The following is a 25,271-nucleotide window of genomic DNA, read 5'->3' on the forward strand; positions in this document are numbered from 1 at the left end:
ACCGAATGACAGTCAATATGTGTTTTATTAACACACTGTGGTGGTAAAGACACTTGGAAAAGAAAATAATTATTTTAGTGACACGGTTCACGTCAAGAGAGGGCGCTGTAACCAGGCACTATTTAAAAAGGGCACAATGCCTGCAAACCCGCGTGACAACCACGTGACCGTGTTTCAGCGAATCAGAATACAGAACAAGCAAGAGGTAAAACACATAATTGACTGGCATTTGGTAACTAGAGGGCATCTATTCCCCCTAGGGCCTCTGTGAAGACGAATGACCAGGGGTGCGTTCCACTCGCGCAAACGACTCGCAACTGTTCGCGCAAACGTTTTTTTATCGTTTGAACGATTGGTGCGTATACGCGATGTCAATATGGCAGCGCCCTGAAATGAAGATGGCGCGCACCATACGTAGGTTTTTTTTTAATCTTTGTTTTTTCTGCAATAGTCCTCTTTTTGACATCATTACATCAACTAATTAACTTTGTTATTCCAAATCTGCATTATCATCCACCAAAAATACAATGTAATCATGTTTGTGACAAAGAAATAATACCATATGCTTGTCCGCCATTTTAAAAACCACTTGCCAACACCTCAGAAGTATGTTCGCCTAAAGTTGCCAACGTTCGCCAACGGTGGCGGGAAACAACTCGTTCCACTTGAAATTGTTGGCGAACGTGCGCAACTGTTGGCAACGTTTGCGCGAACAGTTGCGAGTCGTTTGCGCGAGTGGAACGCACCCCTGCCCTCTAGTGGCAGAGCTCTCAAAAAGTGTCCCATTATTTTGTATAATAATCACGTAGCGCTGCAACGCCCAACCCACAAGTTGGATCAGTGAGTTTTCATATTGCGCAATTTGATATGCTACAAAAGCGAGCATGGGCCGGGTGTGCGGTGCGGTATAGCGGTCAGTAGAGATCAGTGGCCGGTGCTTGCGCAATATCATGCGGTATTATTTTTTTAAAAAAAGAGTATCTTTGGAAGAGAGAGGGTGAGGGCAACGAGGAGTTGTCCAGTATTTTTCAGTGTCTTTCTAAAATAATAAGGTAAGTTGTATTACCTTTTTTGTTGTTCTTGGATTGGACATGTTGGACTTCTTTCATGTATTTGTTTAGACAACGTCTGTTGTATGGTTGAGTGTTGTCGATAATGATTAAATTATATTAAGCAGGATCGGTGGTTTCTGCTGAAGTTTTGTTGACAATTGTCGGTCCTACTAAAAGCCGACAACTCGCCGACAACGCCGACAACAAGTCCAGAGCGCCGACAACTCGCCGCCAACAAGTTTTAATTACCTCGAAAATTGCCAATATACCATAGATGTATTAGAACTATATATGTTCTGTAATATAAACATAAATGACAAGTGCTAAATCTACCCGTATCATAATGGTCTGGTCCAAACACGGTTTTTAAGCCAAGATGGCGTCCGACCGCTTTTCGTGCAAGTGAAGTTTTTTTCTGGTTAAAAATTCACACTTTTTGTGAAGTTTTTCCATTAACTTTATGTTTATATTACAGAACACATCGTCGTGTGCCCGGCAAAAGGGCGTAAGGCCTTACGCCCTTTTGCCGGGAACATAAAGTAGTTCGTCCCAGTAACAAAAGGACGTAAGCAACAAAATGGCTCCTGACATGAAAAATATGTCATTTTTGTTTGTTCTTTTGCTAGAATTACCCTGAAGACATGTTTCCCCATTCCCCATGCAGAATTTAACCTTTCTAGAATGACTTTTGCATGGCAACAAATTTACCAAACTTTCCCGCTCATAATTCTTGAAACACAAATTTTAACATAAATTGCTTACGTCCTTCTGCCGGGAACTTTCCCTTACGTCCTTTTGCCGGGCACACGACGACATATAGTTCTAATACATCTATGGTTTATTGGCCATTTTTGAGGTAATTAAAAGTTTTTGGCGGCGAGTTGTCGGCGCTCTGGACTTGGTGTCGGCGTTGTCGGCGAGTTGTCGGCTTTTAGTAGGACCGACAATTGTTGTGAGTTTATATTGAAAACTAGACCCAGTAAATTGAGCGTTGTACTTCTTTTTTTCGAAATTTGGACATTCTCAGTCGTACTTGTTCGACCGAGAATGTCAAAATTACGAAAAAAAGGAGTACAGCGCCCCAGTTACTGGGTCTAATTGGAAACATTACTTCTAGAAACTATAAAAAATAAAGGCTCCCCAGTGACATGGCCTGGATAACTTTCCGTATGGCGCCACCACTTTTTTACTAATTTTTACAAAAAGGGATATCTCATTGAGGTAAATTGGATATTATTTCATATCGAATGAAAAAGTGGTGGCGCCATACGGAAACTTTTCCGGCTGCTTGGTCATGTCAGTCTGATTTGTAATGCCACCGTGACCATAGAAATAGAACTATATAACGGATGCCACTACTCCTACCTAGGTTTCGTTCTTCGGGAGACGATAGTAGAACGAAACCTCATAGTTCTCACTTCTACGACTAGTAATAGTATCGTACTAAGTATGACATCAGTAGATCCAGTAACTGGGGCGCTGTACTCCTTTTTTTCGAAATGTTGACATTCTCGGTACCGAGAATGTGAAAATTTCGAAAAAGGAGTACACTATACAGCGCCCCAGTTACTGAGTCTATGAGTAGGATGCCACTGTCCTACTTCTAAGTTGTAAGTTCTAGAAACTATAAATAAGGCTCCCCCGCCCAGGAGCCTTATTAATTATGTATAGTTTCTAGAATTTAAAAGTACCAATATCCTTGCTATATGTTTCTAGGTTTTGGCCGTGTATAATTCCTGAGCAACAGTTCTCTAAGTTTTTGCATACTTTGTCATTGTCATTTCCTCCAGTAGTTTGTTTGTCTGTCTGTCCATGGAGGAAGAAAATTGTCTTTCTCCATGGTCTGTCCATGGAGGAAGAACTAGAATGGTCTGTCTGTCTATAACTCATTTGCCATGATCTCTCGCCGATATGCCATTGTGCGTGAAACGCCACTGAGTGTCTGCCATCTTCGTGAACTGTATGACTGTTTCATGGATATGACCGCCCAAGTTGTAGGCCTAGGGCCTAAACATTACAAAACATCCACACAACTTTAGCAGTTCATCCTTGCCAAAAAGTTGTTTTTATTAAGAGTGGAAATTGGTTTTGAGTTGCCTCTTTGTGTATATGGTGAAATGGATTGTAGAACTTATCAAAGCCGCAATGTGCCTGAAAAGTGTATTGCTTCTTGCGATGAGTTTGATAAAATCAGGGGCAGGCTACACTAAATAGGCCAAAATTCATGCAACAAACTAACACAAATTTGTAGGCCCTCAATTACCTTTGACCCAATTTTGTGGGGTTCATGCAATTATATTGTGTTACTGTTAGGGAAAAGATGTGGATGAAATCATAAAAAATCAAAATCAATCAAAGTATAGAGCTACATGTAGAAATTTTTTGACAAAACATTGTAGCGCTAATAAACGCATTGTCATGCTGCCAAAGTCACATCACAATGCCAAAGTGACATAACACCGCCAAAATTTAATGACCCACTGTAGACGGAAGCAGCTACAGAAGGTATGAAGTGACTCGGCTGACAGTACAAAGTGATTGGGCTGACGGTACGAAGTGACCAAAGTGAGGCCAAGGTACAAAGTGACCAAGGTACAAAGTGGCAAAAGCACGACATGATTTTATACAGTTTTGGTTGTACTAAAAACAGTCAATTGAAAAATGTGATCTAATTTGTGTGTTATACAATATAATCCTAATGTTAATATTTGAATACCTGGCTGTCAACTTGTACCATTTGCAAATGCTATTGGAAATGGAAGTTGTCGTTTCCTATTTCCGTCAATCAGGCTGAATGATCTTGACAAATTGTTTTTCTGGTTGAGTCATATTTAGTCATGTTTACTGTTTTGTTAGATTACGACATCTTTCATGGTTTGTACACGTAATTTAAGACTGATAACCATTCCGAAAAAGAAAAAAAAATTAACCTGGGTGGGAAGTTATCATTTTTAACCTCAAATACATGTAATAAACCACATGGTTTAGGGTAATTAGCTGTTCCGACCTACCGTCGGAACAGGTATTGTTTCTGTCAAGATTTTTATTTGTTTTCTTATTCTTTGTTTCCGCCTAAAACCCATAGCAATTGCACACGTTTTTTCTTTAAACCTAATCTCCTAGACCATAACTTCAAAAGAGTAAAATCATATACCAAATTGAAGCTTAGAACATAAGCTTTACTCTAAATGTAAACAAAATTAAAAATCTTAATTAATTAGCCACGTAATCTTCATTTGAATATAACTGGATGCAGTCGCTTCCATGTAATATTGTTAAATATTCTCTTTGGTAAATGCCATACAGTATGTACCTACCATGAGTTGTGACTTCTTGAGATGAGTCTACGCATTTGAATATAATTGGATGCAGTCACTTCCATTTTATTGTTAAACATTCTCTATGGTAAATGCAATTCAGTATGTACCTATCATGAGTTGTGACTTCTTGAGAGGAGTCTACTCAAGTCTCTTTTTCTTGTTTTTCTACATACGTTCTGGACCACAGCGCAGTCTCTGTTTCTTCGTTTCCTAACCGAGTTCTGGACCAATATACTCTGTACACGAAGGTTTAGGGTTTTCGTTTAACGAACGTGCGTATATAAATAGGGGTTTTTGACGACGACGACATACCATGGTGTCCACAGAATTACACTAAACTTAAACAGTTTGAAGATAATGAAAGTTGAAAGCTTCCCTTAAAATATTACTTGCTGTGGTGTTGTAGTTTTTGAGAAATGAGTGAAAAAATGTCAAATTTAGATTCAGAGGTGGCGTCGTCGGTGGACGAACATGCGTAATTGAATAGGGGTTTTTGACGACGACGGCGTCGTCGTCAAAGACCCCTAAAGGCATCTAATACTACATTTCACCCCTACTTAATAGTTGTAGGCGTTAGCAGTTCATATTTAGTGACAATGTTCGCAAAATCATGAAATGAGAATTATTTCGCCGGATAATAATCCCCTCTGTTGATATATATACATGTAAACCCTCGGAGTGTGCATTGGCCCTTTTAGCCTAGTGGTCATCGGTCGCGCTTACTCTGCGATACCTGCGAGTTCGAATCTCTGTGCGGTAACAATATTTTTTTTTATCCCCCAAAACTAAAAAAATATTTCTTTTTGTAATATTTAAGTTAGATTCTTATCTTTATATCGATAGTGTTGCCTTTTCTTTTTCTCAATTGTTAGCCTAACATAGCATGCGTGCATGCATGACACGATGATGTTTGAAAAACACAATATTAAGCGGAAAATGGTGATCATAAGCGCAGAGTTTGGTGGTTAAGAGTTCTGTGAAATCAAATCGTACAAGATCAAACATCAAACCACCGACCCCCAAAAATGTTAAAAATCGTAATTTATTAACCACGTGACCCATATTTGCATATCTAATTGGGAAATCTTTGTAGCACCATATCTCAAGAAGTACACTGCCGTTTTTTAGATTGTTTGTAGTTAAAAACTCCTTTATCCTTAGGGATTGGAGATTAATTTTGAAAAACCGTGACCTCAAGTTGACCTCTACTTCCGGGTCAACCCAAAGTGTGGCAATATCGATTTTCAAACTGTTTTCAGTTAGAGACTCCTTGGGCATTGGAGATTAGCCTTAGGTTACCATGACCCCATGTCGACCTCTACTTCCGGGTCAACCGCAAGTTGCACCATAACTCATTTAGCAATTTCGTCTTTTTTTCAATGATAGACTCCTTGGTCATTTTAGCTCATAATCCAAGCAAAAGAACACGGAACAGCTTTGTGTTTGTTCACAAACACCTAATGTCTAGTTTAAATTGATTTTGGATATAAAAATTTGATAAAACGTGATTTGACCCTGCAATCTCAGGTTTTTTAATTTTATCTTTATGTTTATTTTTTACAATTTTTTATTTACAGCATCCAAAAAGTGCAAGCACCAATACTAGGATTGATACAAATATTACATCGAAAAAATAGTGAAACGAACAGCAGAAAAATTACCGTGCATGCTGGTGCTCTACCAACTATGTTATTGAGCACTAGGCCCCTATGTGTTCATGTTTTGTCAATACTTTTGCTCGAGAGTCAGCAAGAAGTGTTGCTAAAAAGTATATGACGCAAAATAGGTAAAGGCTGGGTTATAGTCGGTCGCGCGATGGTCGCACCATGTAAAACACAGTGTATATGTCTGCAGCCTCAGCGATGACTATAAACTGTGTTTTTTAGGATCAAGCGTCAAGATATCCATCGAGCGACTGACTATAAACCGGCCTTTAAATAAAAGCAACCTGTGAAGTGGTTTGTAAAGGAATCATTATAAGATTATAACTTTTTATAACATAAACTTACCTACAAAATAAATAAAACTTTTGACTTGAAAAGAACCAAGCAAGTGTTAGTATTGTTCAGGAATTTATAATTTGGATGCAACGTAAACATAATTTAAATTTCAAAATGTGTTACGACGATGATTTCAAATTGATGACTGTGCTTAAATTTAGAGTTGGCTGATTTAGGTAACTTTGGGATTTGTTTACAAATGAGATGGATGACATTCACAATTATTTGTTTAATGTATTTTGTAATTGCAGACTGAGAAACGATGAATGCCTTGGGTTGTGTGAGAGTTACATTAATTTTTGCAATTGCATGTATATCAAGATGCAACAGTCAGCAACCGGTAAGTGTAATGATCCTTTTTTGGCGAGCTGCTTTAGCAGAATGCGAGCCTATGTAATACCGATTTTGTCCGTCCGTCCGTCTGTCCGTCCGTCCGGCCGTCCGCATTTAGACTTTTTGATAGTTTGTTGTGTAAAATAATTGTTTTTACCCTCATTTGCAGTTTATTTGTCTCACACACAGCCATAATGTGGTTGGATCCATAGTTTGCAAATGGAAATTGTTTAAAAATGTTAGTTTTCAGAGTACAGTATTACCCTCTGGAAATTAAAAAGCTTCCTTGTGTTTAAAAATGTTAAAGTTTTCAGGGTACAGTGTTACCCTCTGGAAATTAAACAGCTTCCATTGAGTAATCTTTGAGTAACGGTTTTGCAATGAGCTTTGAATGTGGTTGGATAAGTGTGCAAATGGAAATTGTTTAAAAATGTTAAAGTTTTCAGGGTATAGTATACTTTTCTGGAAATTAAACAGCTTATACATTTCTGGTTTTTCAAATAATGTTGAAGTTTTTGAAATAAAAAAATGTTAAAGTTTTTTGGAATAACAAAAAATGTTAAAGTTTTTTTTTTTCAGGCTCGAACATTGACATCTGGATTTAAAAGAAACAAACTCAAATTAAATGTTTTGAAATAATTTGTTAAAACAAAAATCAAACTCTGTCACTGGTTCCAGTTGAATGAGCTGAAACAATGAAGAACATGAAAGACATTAAATGGTCATAAATCCGTATTGCGATGATGTACTGACTTGAAACTGAAGTCAAACATTGCTTCTTACATGTAGATTCATATGAAAAGATAAAACTCAAAGAATTAATCACAGGTTTTAGTTGAATGAGCTAAAACAATGAAAAACATTAAATGGTCATAACTCCTTATTGCAATGATGTACTGACTTGAAACTTAAGTCAAACATTGCTTCTTACATGTAGATTCATATGAAAAGATAAAAATCAAAGAATTAATCACAGGTTTCAGTTGAATGAGCTTAAACAATGACAAACATTAAATGGTCATAACTCCTTATTGTAAAGATGTACTGACTTGAAACTTAAGTCAAACATTGCTTCTTACATGTAGATTAATATGAAGAAATAAAACTTAAAGAATTAATCACTAGTTTCAGTTGAATGAGCTTAAACAATGAACACATTGAATAGGCATAACTCCTTATTTCCATGATGTACTGACTTGAAACCTAAATCAAATATTATTTTAAACATAAAGATGCATATGAAAGGATAAAACTCAACGAGTGCATCACTGAAGAGTGCAAAGTTTTAATCAAATAATTATTGCTGCTTAGATGCATATAATATGAATAGATAAAACTCAAAGATCACTGGTTCCAGTTGAATGAGCTAAATCAATGAAAACCTTAAATGGTCATTACTTCATACTTGTCAACGTCCCCACCCATTTGACCATCAGTTGATCAAATGATTGGTTTTTCTGTCAGTCATTGGTTCTATCTGGTGATCAGCAGCTCGCCATGGCAGCTTCGCTGTTCTAGTTTTATATAGTGTTACATAGTTTAAAAAGTTAACCCTCCTACTGTCGTAACCATTTAAAAAATCATCCAACTGTGGTTTTGAATGAATTGATAGGTGCAATGGGCCAGGACTTCACTGTAGTGGTGAATGCATCTGCACAATATGTAGTTCTTCTTTGCACAGGGCCCAGTTTCATAGAGCTGCTAAGCACACAAAATTGCTTAGCATGAAATTTCTTCCTTTGGTAAAGACACGGTTCCATTTGTTGCATTGTTACTGGTATTCAGCTGTTGTTTGTGATCGCTAGGGCATTATATTGACCATTTTGTAAGTCTGAAATTCGGAACATGATATTTTCATAACTGAAAGCTATTTTGTTTATTTATATTGTAATAAACTAACAGGTACCTAGCAAGATATCATGCCAAACAAATAAATCAAGGTAGAAGATTTTGAGTCCCTGACAGTAGCATTTTTGACAGACCTCAACAACCTCTTAGATAATTGATGTATTTAAATGATCAAATGTTCATATTTGCAGGGGTATTATCTTTTGAATGTGCAGGTGGTGGGGATGTTGACAAATAATTTAACAGCAAAAGAAAATTATAAAAAAGAACAAAAAAGTTAATATCCCTTTTGTAATTTTTTTCTGTCAACAATAAGGAACATGTGAATTAATTTTTTTTTAAACATTCAATAAGTTCGAAAAAAATACGATGAAAACACGTTTGAATAATAATTATTTTGTAACAATGATTGCTGTGATACCTGGTCAACAATAAGAGTAATCGGTGTTTCAAATCTCCAGCAGTCTCCTTGGCGGTTAATGTTTAAGCAGTACGTTCGCGAATTTTCCGCTTGGCCTGTAAGTTACCCTTTGACATGAAGTCAGGCACCCTTTGGGTTTTCTTGGAACGAACTATAAGCACATGTTTTTCTGCGCAATCTTATACTCATGCAAAATAAATCTGTCAAGAAAATAACGTGAGGCATTTACTAACGTTTGGGAATCCATCGGACAGCTCAAGATGAAAAAAACCCAACGTCTTTCAGAATATTTACGATGGAAATACCTTCTTTCCGAACGCTAGTTTTTGGAAACTAAATCAACTTCTGTTCAAGTACGTTTGATGTGGATTGCGCGAAGGTAATAAAGTCTAGAATGTCATCTTGCAATAAACTCTGTCTATTTTCTGGAACAATGCAAATCTGTAAATTTTTGGGCGATCGTCACTTAAAATCTGTCAAAAACGACATTCGAAACTGACGCTTCAATGACCTAAAAAAAAAGAAAATATGGACACTTGACAAAGTTTTTTAGTTTTTATAGATTTTAGGTATGAAAGGCTGTAATAATCAGAGAAATTACAGTAGAGCTGTGCCAGAAAAAAATATTAACAAACAATAATTATTTGCTTTGTTTTTTTGTCAATTTGTTGCCCTCCTCTGTCAGGCTTATATTTTCTGTGTTTGGTGTTCTGTTGATTTTTTACAAATGTTATTTGAAAGTACATCTGTTGGGCCTCATCATAGTAAACAATGAATGTTCCTTGTGATTTATTTGTGTTTTTTTTTAATTAAATATATATAACCACAGGTTTCACTGCTGGAGACTCTACTTTTTTTAAATGACCACTGCAAGATGAAATTAAACTAAACCATCCCTATATGAACATTTTAGTAAACCTTAACGTATGCAATTATTTAAAATATCTGAAAAGGTCAAAAATAATTATTTTTTTTAAATGACATTTGAGGTTGTAAAATGGTCCATATTTTAAAGAAGATGTAAATCCTGAAAATCACATCAAAAATTGGTTGGTTACCCTGTTTTTATCAAGGCAAACATTTCATGCTAAGAAATTGTTTGTGCTTAGCAGCTCTATGAAATTGGTGAACAGGTGTGTAGCTATGCTAAACTTGTTATAGAATGGTTTCAAACTATTGGTCAGTGCAATTTAGCTTTGTGAATTTATGCTACTAAACAAACTTGTTTTAAGTTTAAAATGCATCTTTTTGTCCAGTACAACTTGTAGAAGCCATCCAACATAAGTCGTATTATTTTTAAGAAATGGCTTTTATTTTTAATATTAATGACTCGTAAAGTAAGTTGTTCAGTAATTTGTTTATGATTTAGGATTGAACAAAGACTTTCAACCAATGACCTCTGGATTAAGGTGCCGGCGCTCTACCAACTAGGTCTCCCTGTTTAGTTAATAGCTTAGTCCGGGGGTGACATTCAGAATCCATACAACGGTTTGCTGCCCTGTAGCAAGGGATCACACCCAAATTATGATACAACCTAGGAAGCGGCAGCCAGAGAATCACCTTAAGGGGATGTGATTTACTTACTTTCAAATATTAATTAGTGTGTATTGTTTGGATTGTTCGTAACAGTGTGAAGCTGTGGATGGGGAAGTTACATTTGCGGATAGATGTGGTGGTGATGATAAAGGGCTATGTAGAAGAGGATGGTACTTTCAGGTGTCCACAAATAACTGTGAAGGATTAGGATCAGCTGCCGATACGTAAGTGCTTATCAACAAGGGTCCGATTGTCATGTAAAAAAACAGCCCTGTGGACTAGCCCTTACTCTAAAATTACCAAGGTGAATTTTATGGACAATTTACACATTACATAACAATATTTGATTGAAAGTGGACAGTCCATTAGCTTCTCTGGAGGTTGACTAGTTTTTGAAGCGAAGTGAGGCATGCTAATATCATCTGTTCACCCGATTGCACCCGTTTCAAAGAGGGCCCTCTATATCGGCGCTGAACCAAATTCTGAATTAAATACATGAGAGGTTTGATGTCTGAAACAGCTACATGGAGAAGCGACATGATGCGCTTAAGTCGAAAGATGGACTGTTGCAGTCAGTTCGAACGACTTTGGAGAGCCTCGTTTCAGACGTCGATCTTGTCATGTGCCGAACCCTAATGTAAATGCTTTGTTAAGAAACCAAAATATATTTGGGTGGACCCAAAGTCACTCACCAATTTATTTGGTTCGTCGCGACTCTGGCACGTCTGTCTGAAACAGGTGTTACTTTTCTAGTTTGGCATCATTGATGTAATAGGGTAAACCGATTATCAAACAATAAAACCCTCAGATTTGTAGCTTACAGGATGATTTGTCAACCTCTTTTTGACCTCTTGGCGAGGGCGCCCTGCTCACGTGACATCATGTGCTAATGGTCTTTTGTTACAACCCCAATCTCTGCTAGAAATAATATTTGATAAATTATTTCTTTGTATCCCTAGATGCGTACCATGTGAGGAAGAAACATACATGCCTAATTACAATCATTGTACAACATGCCTAATAACAACTAAATGCAAGGATAATGAAAAAGTAAGTTTGCACTTAAAGGAACACGTTGCCTTGGATCGGGTGAGTTGGTCTTTGAAAAGAGTTTGTAACCGTTTGTTATAAAATGCATATGGTTAGAAAGATGTTGTAAAAGTAAAATACAATGGTTCACACAAACATGCCCTCAAAATTGCACGGTTTTCCTTTTACCTCGTGGACTTACACGGTCGGCCATTTATGGGAGTCAAATTTTTGACTCCCATAAATGGCCGACCGTGTTAGTTCGCAAAGTAAAAGGAAAACCACGCAATTTTGAGGCAAATTTGTGTGGATCATTGTATTCTACTTTTAAAACATCTTTCCAATCATATGCATTTTATAACAAGCGGTTACAAACGCTTTTTATAGACCAACTCGTCCGATCCAAGGCAACGTGTTCCTTTAAGTTGCTTTGTCTCTACTCTGTTTATAGGACAATTGAACCATTCACCTTGCAAGGATTAAACAAACAAAAAATACCATTATTACGAAAAATGTTGACTAATATTGGAGGTTTTCAGCACCTAGAAAAGTTCCTCCTGACGATAACTAGAGCAAGCTAGTCGAAACATTGAGACCAATTTAAGAACTCATTTCGCGATAGTGCAGTTTATAACGATCCTATAAGCTAATTGAAGTCTCAGCCAATTTTCTATACCCAGGTAGTAGTTAAAAAGCAGGACCAATCTTTGGAGAACTGAGAAGTCTCCCGAACAATCCGATAAATCTACTCTGCGGTAGTAGAATATAGGAAGACAGTTCATTAGTGAATAAATTATATCTAGAAAGTAGTTACACACATGGTGTTACCGCAAACCAAATATATTTTGATACCTCACCATGCAATGCCTCAAATCATATAAAGTTCTATATTTGGTCAAACTTTATACTATTACAAATATTGTACTCTGATCTTTGTCATCTACCCAAGTACTGTCTAGTGGGTTTTAATTATACAAATATGGACTTGATCCTGTGAATGGGTAAAGATTTTGTCCCCACTGGAGTTTGTCAGAGACCATGGGAACTACTGGTAAAGGTTCATGCTACACTGGAAAACCGCCACTTAAAACTGTCTCCACACCACAAAAAGTTTCATGTCTACTTTAAATTTAGAAGTAAATTTTCTATAACTTGAAGTACATCTTTCATAGTTATCTCACTCATAAAGGGTTTAAAAACTGAAGCCATTGACCAGTAGATTCAAAAGATCGGATAGCATTTATTGGGTACACTGTATAATTTGAGTGCCAAATATTACATTAAACAAAATAGCAATAGACACTTGTAGAATGTAGAGGGCAGCAGACATGCTTTCTTTTCAACGGACCCTTCCCATGAAATATGCTAATCACATTCACGCCTGGGTACAGACCCTGTTGGTTGTGCACTTAGCAGACGCGCAATCGCGTCTGCGCCATGCACCCATTAGCCGTGTACAAAACAGCGCGATGTTCCCTCATTTTGCCAACCAAAACGTTAGTGCGCACGCACTATGTGCAATTTACATATTTCATGGGAAGGGTCTATTCTTCTCTCCAGACTGAGTGTACTCGGGGAATAGTAGAAATAATTCTTGTTAAATCGATATAAAGGACTTCATGTCTGTGTTTTAGAAAAAGAAATGTGTTACCACTTTCGATATTATTTTTCAAAATTTGTTTTAGGTTCTTGATTAACTTTTTTTTATTTTTTTAAAAATATGTTGCCACAATGAAACCCTGACTGGACAAGGGATAGAAAATATTGTGGTCCTGTGAAAAAGTTGAGCAGGCACTCTCTCAAATTCACAGTTAAATTCTTTAAAATACACATTTGACAAGGGAAAAAAGCTTCAAATATATATAGTAATCAACATGTTCAATGGAATATGGCAAAAGCCAAAACAATTCAGACAAAATCATTAAAAGATGGGTTAAGAGTTGTATCTTAATGTGCTTTCAATTTATTCGGTTGACTTTCTTTTTATCATGAAATTGAATTTATTTCGCCAAAATATTTTGTCTGAATTTAGGAGAGTAAAGTACCAACTTCCACTTCTGACAGAGAATGCATTCCAAAACCCACCACTGGTATGTATGAAATCTAAATTGTGCATTCTGTCAATCTACATAATGCTCAATACACTAAAACTGTGAAATTTACAATGTTTGTGAGCACCCCAATCTGGTTGTTCCAAAAGGAGTAATATGCTCCGAATAGTCAATGCTGAACTCTGTATCCTGAATCTAGGTAGCAGATGTAATTGTGATGTTATCAAGTATTTCTTATGTCTTTTGCATGAGACTTCACATCAGATATAGACTGTATTGAATAACCCCCTTTTTGCTACGAAAGTCGCCATCTTGTAGGTCAAACTGTATGCGCGTCTACACGCGTACATTAAAGAAACACGCAGCACGCACCGTTTCCGGTTTGATTTCTACCGCACAGGCACGCACATACTGTTTGAATGGTGACGTCATCTTCAATACAGTCTATTGTCATTGTAGGGTACTTATGAAGTGGGATACCTACACTGTACATCAAATGGGGATACCTACCTAGTGGCCAAACTACACACTGTGACTGTGGGGAACCACAGACAATAGACCTTTATCATGATGTCTCCAGCTTGGTCATGTTCCTTGTATCGAATAGCAATAATGAATGCTAATAATCATTTTGCAAACGTGAACCAGACTATTTTGTTCTTCCAGAGTCCTTTTGATTTTATTGATATCAATTGGAAAAAATCAAGATGGCTGCCCCATGATAAAGGTCTATAAAGCACTTGTTGTGCTGCCCAGATTGGCAATCACATTCATAACACTTCACAAGCAAAAGACTTGGGCCAAATTTCATGGCTCTGCTTACCGTAAGCAAAGAATCAGCACTAACGGTAGCAGGGAATTTCGCATTGTGTAGTTGAACCTAAACTCATGCGCCTTTTCTTTTTTTTGGGGGGGGGGGGGGGGGGGGGGAGGGGATCAGTCAAATTGAAGTCTTCGTTCATAAATACCCCACAGTTTCACTATTCCTATTGGTGGAGAGCACATCACGTTGTTAGGTTTAAATAAGGGAATAAAAGGGTATCGACGAGTTCTTAAATAACAGCTTAAAACCGGCAGGGTCGTTGCCTTGTAATAAAGGCCCGAGCCGAAGGCAAGAGCCTTTTAACTGCACGGCAACGACCCTGCAAGGTTTTAAACGGACGTTTAAGAACAAGTCACTACTCTTTTATTCCCATTCATAAATGCCCTGCTGTTAAAAAACATTTAAAAAAATACAATTATAGACACTTTGACAATTGAAAGTCTGAGGTTTGAAATATTTTTTTCTCAAAAACTTTGTGAAGATTCTGTTTGATGCGCATGGATTGTGTATACGCGTGCACGCTTAGAAATAGATTACACGCTGTTACTTATAGCTATGAGTTGCGTTCTGCGTGATAATCTTGCGCGCCTGATATGTGGCAGCCAGCCAGTTATAAACAGCTCCAGCTGGTCATTATCAACCTTTTAAACACCCCCACGTGATCCACCAATAGGAGTAGCAAAACTGTCTGGGGTATTTATGAATGGGCGATAAAGACATGCTGGAGCTGTTATAGACCAGCTGACTACGGGCGCGCAAGCTCATGTCCGCTAATTTAACTTGACCAGAATGCAATTCAAAACTATTAGTAACAGGGTGTAATATGTGTGTACACGCAAGTACATACACCATCCGAGCGCACAAAAAATCGCATGGCCACAACCTTGCCGGTTTTAAATGGTCGATTAAGAACTTGTCGCAACTCTTTTATTCGTTTTATTAAAACTACCTGTATGTTTTTTTTCCAGCTGCTCCAGCTCCTCAATGCCCAACACAAAGCAGCTGCCCACCATGTCCAACTTGCCCAAAATGTCCATCGGACGTGTACCCTCACACCAGTGGTCAGGAAATCAGTGACAGCCCAACAACTACTGCCATGTCATCTGTAGCAAGTACGATTTCAATTCAGTTTTCTATCATAGTTGCACCGGCGATACACTAGATTTGTGTTTGATTTCGTTTTATCCTTTCACTGGTGCGTGTAAACCTTGTATGCACAAAACTTATCAAAAAGTAAAGCGTGTAAATGTTGTGCTGCCTAATAACTCAAACTACAGAGTATAACACACAGTAAAGCCTGTATCAGTAAAGCCGTGTTCCCATTGGACTTTTCTGCCGCGGCCATGCGGAAAGTTACCACGACTGGCTATGGTGTAATTCTACCGTGCCTTCCAATCTGGACTTGTATTCCGCAACGTTTTACAGCGTGGTCGCGGTAGCTTTACAGCGGGTAGCTGTTCCCAACTGTTTTGCGACCCTGAGAGTTACCGCGGCTGCATAGAAGTCCTTGACCTCTTTTGGCTTGTTAGTTTTACATCACGGTTGCGGTAAGTTGATAGGGATGTCAGTTTAGCATGCATCTCCAAAGTGTGTAAGGTAAATCTGTGGAATTTGTGTTTTGCGTTTTGTGTCGTGCAAGAAGTACCCAAACCCTTTAAAGGGTAGATTGTTATCGTGTTTTTTTCTGTGGATAATTTATGTCTATTTTTTGTTGTTAGATACAGCAATGGTGCCTGGTCCTCGGACAGGGGCTGAGGAGTATTGGAAGTGGATGGCTATCGGTTTTGGCATTGCGTTTGCGGTAGCTGCTTTGGTGATAGTAGCATTGATCTGCATAATATGTAGAACAAGACGAGGGAGAAAACAAGGTAACATTTTCTTGAGTAATAATAAATAATAATAATAATAATAAGACTTGTAATGCGCACATATCCACCCTGCTGGGTGTTCAAGGCGCAGTAAAACCAAAAACAAAACAAAAACAAAACAACACAAAGAAAAACAGACACAACAAAATTAGTCATTGAAAACCTGTGACATAAGATAAGTTTTGAGAAGAGACTTGAATTTTGCAGTACAAAGACAAGATCGAAGATTAAGTGGTAGAGAGTTCCAGATGCGTGGTGCGGCTGAAGAAAAAGACCTGTCACCCCATCAGTGTCGAGACGTGGGTTCAATGAGGAGAAGCATAGAACTTGATCGAAGATTCCTTGATGGAGTGTGAACTTGAAGCAGTTCAGAAATATAGTGGGGAGCCTTGCCATTAAGAGCTTTGTGGACAATGAGCATCAACTTGAAGATGATTCGTTGAGAGATAGGGAGCCAGTGTAGTTGTTTCAGAATGGGGGTGATAGAACAGGATTTTCTAGACAGTGTCACAATGCGGGCAGCAGTATTTTGGAGCCGTTGAAGTCTGGAAATCTGGTTGTTAGGAAGACTGTAGAAAAGAGCATTGCCGTTGTCAAGACGAGAAGTAACAAATGCGTGAATGACCTTTTCAGTGGCACTTTTGTCCAAGTACTTGCGAATCTTACCTATATTCCTGATGTGATATGATGATAAACGGACAACGTTGTTGATGTGTGGCTGAAGTGTCATTGATGAATCAAAAATAAGTTTGCAACCGGTCTGTAGTTTTTGAATATCTCCTTGTCCAGGTTTGGTTTCTTGATGAGCGGCCTGATGTAGGAAACTTTGAGGCTATCGGGGAAACAACCGGAACTGAGGGATTCGTTTACAAGCTTAGTGATGTAGGGTACAAAAATATCGATGTTTTGCTTTATCATGGATGTTGACACTGGATCCAGCTCACAGGATTTTGAAGGAGATTTCATAATAACCCTTTGAATCTCAGCAACAGTCGCAGGCTCAAACACAGATAGTCTACACTCTGGTTGAAGTTGTGGCAATGTCTGCGGCACGTTGTAAGGGACTGATGAAAATGATGAGCGGATGTCTGAAATCTTGGTGACAAAGAATTTCTGGAACTCATTTGCTAAGTCCTGGTCATTGTAAGTGGATGGAAGGACATGGGTTTTGGGTTTGAGCAACAACTTACCAATTATCTTGAAAAGCTTCTTTTGATCTCCTGAGGATTCTTGTACTTGAGATGAATAATGGATGATCTTTGCCTGGTTGATCAAATTCCTAACTACTTTACATTGGTTGCGATATTCTTGTCGTTGAATAACTTCTTACCGGGCGCATGTTTGTTGAAGGTTGAAGTAAACAAGTATACATGTTTGGTTCCCCCCGCCAACTTATTTTCTACGGGCTGCTGGATTTTTAAAATTTGTTTTACCAATTCAAATGAGATTTTAAAAACCTTAAAATGAAATTGATACATCAGAAAGTAAAACACGATTTTACACGGTTAACAATTTATTGTTGTTTTCCACATTTACATTTATTTTTGTGAAAAAAACAATGGTTGTTCAATGGAGTGGAATGGAGAGGCGCCCATCTTGTAAATATAAAATATAAATAAAATAAAAGCCCCTCCTGCTTCCCTTTTTTTAGGGAAGCTGGTTGTTAAACATGTTCTTTTAACAGCTCCCCCGAGTTATTTTCATCTTAAATATTTTCTTGTACCCCTTTCCAAGAGTGGCTATTGGCATAATGTTATCCAGAGGGTGTCTGGGTGTCTTTTGGACAACCTTGTAAAATTTTGACACCAGAGTTTTGAAATTTCCAGCAAAGTTTTGAACCTTTTTTTGACTTGCCCGACAGACTACTAAAGGAAGGGTTTGGACTCGCCCAAACCTGTTTTCACTTGCATTTGGCGACTTTTTGGCGGCCTGGTGACTGCTAGTTTTCATCCCTGCACAGTTAGATGTCGATAATTACACTTGCCTTGGTCCTGCCTTGGTCAGTGTAAACTTCAAGCCCTGAGTTGACAGTATCTCCCTAGTGATTTGTAATGTGACATCTTAAAATTATACAAATCTATTGTGACAAGCACACACTATGTCAGAGTATAAAAATCTTGTTGAAATTTGGTTCAGATTTGGTTCCTAGGAAAACTTGAGCCTTAAGAAAGACTCTGTTAAGGTCGAAACATCAGGCCACTTAATATGTTTTGCAACAGTGTTTTTTTTTTTTTATAAATAGGTAAGCTCTGAAAATTACACTAACAAGTTGTCTTATTTGAAGGTTTTGTTGCAGTTGAAATATCAAGAAGTTTAGAAGTTATCAGAGTATTTTTAAGTGGGGTTTGAAACTTTGAAACTTTTCTTGCTCCAGAAGACGATCAGAGCACACAGATCAAAACGTCAAGTTGAAACCGCTGGTTCTTTTCAGAACCACCTCAACTCATTTAGAGATAGTCATTACATGGTGTTACCGCAAACCTTTCCATACAGAGTATTTTTGAACCATAATCTTTTTTGTTTGACAGAGGTTGGTGAACGGTGCAAAAGAAAAGACAATAATGGAGAGTTTGAAAGGGATATTGAAAATCCTCCAAATGAGGGTCAGAGAAATGAGCCAGGTGAAGGTCACGAGTTGGGTAACTTGAATCGCATAAATAGGCATAGACGACAAGAATCAGACGAAAATAATGAACCAAATGATATGGACGACACACGCGTAAATTTCTTAAATGAGTGTGGAAGGCGAGAACTAGATGAAGCTCACGAACAAAATGAGATCGAAAATGGAAGTCACCCAAATGGTCTTGGAAGGCAAGAGCAAAATGAAGCCCATGGACAAAATGAGATAGACATATTCACAAATAAGAGTGGGAGAAATGAACCAGATGAAGGTTGCGTTGGTGAAGTTCAGCCTGCAGCGCAAACACTTAATGACTTGGGGATATCTTCCCCAGGGGAGGATAAAGCGCCAGAGCCACGGAGCAACTCATTTTCTGCTGGAGGTCATTCTAATCCTGGTCCGAGTTCAGGGAGCATAACTTCTATGTCTATAGAACCAGCTACGAATGTTCAAAGTATCCCGTCCAATGAGGACAGTGGGAGTTATGATACCAGCGGAAACACACCCAGTACACAGGCACTTTTAAAACATTCACCACACCTTGAGAGTCGCAATAGGAACACTAAGACTGAGAATGGACGGAAAGGCTCTCGCAATACGGGATCATCAAAGCCAAGTGAGAGTATGGAGCCACTTCTGAGTAACTCTAGTTGTGAGACAAATGAATTGCAATCGGGAGATTCAGTGTCAAGAAGACAAGATGCAACAAGTATACCAATATCAAGATATGACAGCTCATACGACTTTGAAGCTGATGAAAGTACAGAAAGACCATGCGGTAAGGATTTTTGTACTGAATGACAATTACAAATACAAACAAGTCCTTAAAAATATTGTATCAATATGCAAAATTACCTTGTGCAACCATGACCACGCAATAATTTATTTATTCTAGTAAGAAGTGTTGGATCTAGAAAGAAAGTTGGTCCAGTTTCATGGTTTGATCCATAGATTTTTATTTAGCGCATAATTTTCTTATAAGCATTGCCATGAAATTTGGGCCTGGTGTGAGATGATAAAACATTTGAATATGAGGATACTCTCCTCGTTTTTAGAAAATAAATTAACAATAACAGCTCTGGGAGTGATTTAAGGCTAGACACAGATGGCTCTGTTAAGTGCTGGATTGAAAACTTTATTGGAATGATGAAACCGTGTGTGCTTCAGGGCTCTCAGTGTAGGCACCCACAGGTTGTGAAAAAAAAATAAAAAGTGAAAATACAAATAAAATGAAAAGAAAAAATCAACACAAAAAACCAGGCACAATGTTGCACTTTATTTCATGCTAAGTTAAGCGTCATGCACCGGCAAATATCATAGGACAAAGCGGACACAGTGACCCCCTGTGTGGTGTAACTCAGTATCAACTGAGATATCTAGCCATGTTGTTGTCAATATTTTTGTTCGGGGGTACCAGTTAGAAGCAATACAACTTGTAAGTGCCATATTATATAGCACTCTGTGGTATAACCATAGAGCTATATTGACTAGAGTGTTAACTTGCTCTGCGTTTTGAAGCCACCCTAGGTGCAGAAATGTTTGATGTGTTGCTAGTCTAGGTTCCTAGACCATTGGTGTTGCGTGGTCACACACAACCAACGTTCCGATTATGCACGGCAAAAACTGTACACGCTTGTAATGAACGAATGCTAGCGGGCGCTCTGTTTCTCTGATTTCCGGATCTCCCCATGTCCTGTGCTCACCAAGGTCTAGGACATTTGCAAATTGAAGGCGTGGCCAGACTATGCAAATGACTTGATTATTTATATCACGTGACGGGTTGAAGATGACTATTCAAACTAGACCGAGTCAAAGGTCAATGTGATAGGCGCGCTATTTTTAATAATCTTTGCTCAAAGAGTAATTCCGTGGTACTATAGGCCTATTAAAAGGAAAACAGTGAAATTTTAAGTATAGACTACCTATTCAGATTATGGATACGTGACGATTTGAAATCGTAAATAATGGTAAAAAATCGAACGTAAGGTTAGCATTCAGAGAGTCCGTGTAACGGACGCTTGTATGGCCCCACGGCGTGGAGCAATCGGAACGTGAAATAAGCCTTGTGGAATATCACGTACCGCTCATGCCGTGTCTCGTGGGGGTTGGAGGTGTTAAATCCCGGGCGCTATGAACTCCCAGCTTGCGGGTGTCGACTCCGTTGTTTCTTATGATCGCAACGTTCAAATATGCTCCATTTTGATTCATGGCCCCCTAATTTCTTTTTGTTATGAGTTTCAGATAATTTTGATGATGTCAAAACGTAGGAATATCGCATCTACCTCCATGGTTATATTGACAGTGTTATTGTGTGAGTAGCTGAAAAATATTATGAGAATTTTTTATAAAAGGTTGAAATAAAAATAATGCTAAAACAAAATTCCCTCAAAGCATAATTTTGCCAAACAAAGTATTATTTTTTAATTCTGTGAATGAAGAGTTATTTTTGAGGTAATGATTAAACTGGGCAACTGGTGGAATTTATGACCTGACTATTCGCCTCAAATAACTGGCAGTTGAATAGCAGTAGTCGCCACCCGACAAGCAATCAAAATTCGCAATTTCTCATGAGTTGTTCCAAAAGATATTGTTACGACTACATTCAAAAAAATATTCTATGGTTACGTTCCAAGCTGCGCAGCTACTCGGCTACGTTTACGTTCAATCCTTCAAGTTACACTATAATATCAAAAGGTATGTTTTCAAGCCCGAGTCAAGCTATGCTTACATTCCAAGATACGCAGCTACGTTTACGTTCCAAGATACGCTTAGGTCTACGTTCCTTCAAGTTACACTATAATATCAAAAGGTACGCTTTCAAGCCCGAGTCAAGCTATGCTTACGTTCAAAGATACGCAGCTACGTTTACGTTCCAAGATACGCTTAGGTCTACGTTCCTTCAAGTTACACTATAATATCAAAAGGTACGCTTTCAAGCCCGAGTCAAGCTATGCTTACGTTCAAAGATACGCAGCTACGTTTACGTTCCAAGATACGCTTAGGTCTACATTCCTTCAAGTTACACTATAATATCAAAAGGTACGCTTTCAAGCCCGAGTCAAGCTATGCTTACGTTCAAAGATACGCAGCTACGTTTATGTTCCAAGATGCTACGCTTCAGTCCAAGATATGCTTACGTTCCAAAAGATGTCAACGTTCCAAGCTACACAGCTACTCAGCTGCGCTTACAGATCTGCTTATGTTCCTTCAAGTTACGCTATAATATCAAAAGGTACGCTTTCAATCCCATGTCAAGTTACGCTTACGTTCCAAGATACGCAGCTACGAATTACGTTCCAAGATATGCTTACGCTCCAAAAGATACTGTTACGTTTTAAGCTACGCAGCTACTCAGCTACGCTTATACACTCCAAGATACGTTTAGGTTACGCTACAATATCAAAAAGTACGCTTTCAATCCCGAGTCAAGCTACGCTTACGTTCCAAGATCTGCAGCTACGGTTACGTTTCAAAATACATTCTCACAAAGACGCTTTTGAATCCCTCAAGATTTCCTTCCCCCAAGATTAAAAAACTGTGAATAACACTACAGGGCCCACCAGTTAATATCTGTTTGGCAGAAAATACTGTACAACATTTCTTTACTATCCAAAAATTTAGGTGGGCACTAGGCATAAGTCTACAACATTTCAAATTTAATAAAAAATTGGCTGGTAACCAGTTTCTGCTAAGCAATACTATTTTGTGCTAACTATAAGCAAATTGTTTAGCCAATATAGGCTTCATCAGTGTGGGCCCTGGCACGTCGGGAGCATAACGCCACGATCGCATTTCAAGCTGCATCATGGCAATGCAGTAGTCTGGATCTGGATATTATACATATAAAGGTTTGTGGTGGTACCGCAAACCTTTCTTTAGCGTTTTTCCACCATGTGGCAAAGTTTCAAATCCTACTGATCTGGACATTATTATACATGTGTACTCCGATAAAAACATATACCCACACAGTACACACACATGCAGAGTATAGCAAAAGTCATGCAACGCATTACTGCATGCATTTACACTGCATGCACAACACTGATGAATTATTCATGAGCCAACCGCAACGCAGCCTCTGATTGGCTCCACCGGAAAGTCGGGGGAGATTTGCCGAAAAACAATAAAAAAGTTAAGACCCGTCGTTGCAAATGTCCTAGACCTTGGTGAGCACAGGAAATCAGAGAAACAGAGCGCCCGCTAGCGTTCGTTCATTACAAGCGTACACAGTTTTTGCCGTGCATAATCGGAACGTTGGTTGTGTGTGACCACGCAACACCAATGGTCTAGGAACCTAGACTAATGTGTTGCCTGACTATGGAACGATTTTAATTCACATTGGTGCGGTTTTTTTACATTCGGCTTGTGCGCTTCATACGCGACTGCCAATTCGCGTCTGTCCGCGCTACGAAAACCGTAAGTTTGACTTGATTGACGTACTTAAAAAAGTATACGAGCCTTTTTTTTAACATGACGCACATGACGCTCGCAGCAGATTGTGCGTTCACATTTGCTGCATTTTTTGGTTCGATGACACATAGAAAAAAAAACCGCACTATCATGCAAATAGCCGTACAATTGCCGTACAAAATTTCAAGCTTTTGTATTGGTTTGTACATAAACATGGATGCGCCCACACGGCTTCAAAACCTCAGTGCGTGGTATAGCGAGGGGTAGCGCTCTAGTAAATATATATAGCTCTATGGGTATAACTCGGTATCAACTGAGATATCTAGCCATATTGTTGTCAATATTTTTGTTCGGGGGTACCAGTTAGAAGCCATACAACTTGTACACGTAAGTGCCATATAGCCAGGGATAACACCCAAGGTTACAGAACAACCTTGGAAGGGACAGTACATGCATTCCATAAAGGCAATCCATGTCTTTTAACATGTTGATTAATATGATTATTTCTTTGTTTATCCACAGGCCGGACAACCTTTTGTGAAGAATCGCATATAAACTTTGTCGCCAAAGAAGTCACTATTTCAAAAAGGACAAGTTTTTTTAACGAGCTGAACATTCCGAGCAAAAAAGTTGAAGAAATATTCCATGACAATAGTAGTTCTAACAGCATACGAGAACAAATTCGTGCAGTTCTTTGTTGGTGGTTGCGATCACAGGAGGAACAACCAATAGTAAAGATATTCGCTGCTTTGCAGGAGAGCGGAAATGCCGACGTCATCAGAGAGTTTAAGAAGAAATTTAAGGTGAAACGAATTTAGTAAAAGGAAGAATATTGATTCAACTGAGACCAGCAGAAGGACATCAGCAGTGATGCTTAACATAAATTATTATGTTTAGAATGACAGAATCTGTAATATGATAGACAACAAGCCAATTTTCAGCCATGTAAGATATCGTCGGTTTTGGTTCTTGGGCCGTACTACCACCTGAATGGGAACTAGCTAGTGGCCATTATACTTAAGAGCTAAGATTAATCTACATTGATAAGAAGTGTGATGTCACAATTCAAAATCACTATGGTGATATTGACAACATGTTATGAGATGAATTTTATATACAGTGTGTCTCAAAAACAACTACACACTTTTGAAATGGCTGCTGAATTAAAAGTATATGATTCTGTGGGGAAAGGTTTAGGTGTATGGATAGCTTATGGCCTGAAATTTCATATGGCACCAAAAAATCCAACAATAATTTATGATTGGGTGAGCACTGCTCACGGAGAGTTAAAAATTAGGCTGCGCAGGAATGGACCCTTCCCATGAAATATGCTAATCACATTCAGAGGAAACATGTTGTTGCTTGCTCCACAGTCAAATCTGCTTGTTCTCACCCATACACTCTAGCCCTTTCGTATTGTACTACAGTGACGTCCTGGATATCAGGGTACATTTCTGGGGCGGAAAATTTTCAAAGCTTCGTAACTCAAATCTTACCTGCAAGAAACCACTAATTTCAACAGATCCACATTCCATGGCAGCATATATTTTTTTGCGGTGGGTTTTGATCGTCATATCGTACTCTCACAGTCTGCCGTGTGTACGCAATACGCACGACGCGCAAATCGTGCGTTGCGTTTGCGTCTTGCTTTGCATCTTGCATCATGCGTCTTGCACGCGAATATATACGCGTACGCATGGCAACAGACAACACTGAGAAAACGATTAAAACAGGAATTTGTTAACGTTGGGAGCTGCATTATTTCACGAAAATGACGGATTTGTGAGGAATATATGAGGATTAAAACCCACCGCAGAAAAATGTTTGCCGCCATGGAATGTGAATCTGTTGAAATTAGTAGCTTCTTGCAGGCAAGATTTGAGTTGTGAAGCTTTGAAAATTTTCCGCCCCAGAAACGGGCCTTAATAGTTAGGACTCTGTATCTGTGTACAGAGAA

The 25,271-nt window shown here is 38.4% G+C and overlaps 1 protein-coding gene across 2 annotated transcripts; it reads left to right on the forward strand.

Moving 5' to 3' along the window:
- Positions 1-926: 926 nt before the first annotated feature.
- LOC117291358 lies at positions 927-24,767 on the forward strand. Of its 2 annotated transcripts, none has more exons than XM_033773423.1 (9): positions 927-1,052; positions 6,624-6,712; positions 10,604-10,734; positions 11,470-11,560; positions 13,572-13,629; positions 15,382-15,525; positions 16,132-16,281; positions 18,810-19,682; positions 23,837-24,767. In XM_033773423.1, exons 2-9 carry the CDS (start codon positions 6,635-6,637, stop codon positions 24,130-24,132), a joined length of 1,821 nt encoding a protein of 606 aa, XP_033629314.1. In that variant the 5' UTR covers positions 927-1,052; positions 6,624-6,634; the 3' UTR covers positions 24,133-24,767. The 2 variants fall into 2 exon arrangements, with proteins under 2 accessions (XP_033629314.1, XP_033630025.1); XM_033774134.1 differs by lacking the exon at positions 927-1,052 and adding an exon at positions 1,976-2,004.
- The last annotated feature ends 504 nt before the right edge of the window (positions 24,768-25,271 follow it).

The sequence above is a fragment of the Asterias rubens genome, chromosome 1 (assembly GCF_902459465.1).
Source record: "Asterias rubens chromosome 1, eAstRub1.3, whole genome shotgun sequence".
NCBI classification, from domain to species: domain Eukaryota; kingdom Metazoa; phylum Echinodermata; class Asteroidea; order Forcipulatida; family Asteriidae; genus Asterias; species Asterias rubens.

Coding starts and splice junctions, on each gene's coding strand:
- LOC117291358 (XM_033773423.1), top strand. CDS start 6,635: ATGAATGCCTTGGGTTGTGTGAGAGTTACATTAATTTTTGCAATTGCA. Junction 6,713..10,603: donor GATGCAACAGTCAGCAACCG/GTAAGTGTAATG, acceptor TGTTCGTAACAG/TGTGAAGCTGTGGATGGGGA. Junction 15,526..16,131: donor TGCCATGTCATCTGTAGCAA/GTACGATTTCAA, acceptor TTTTGTTGTTAG/ATACAGCAATGGTGCCTGGT.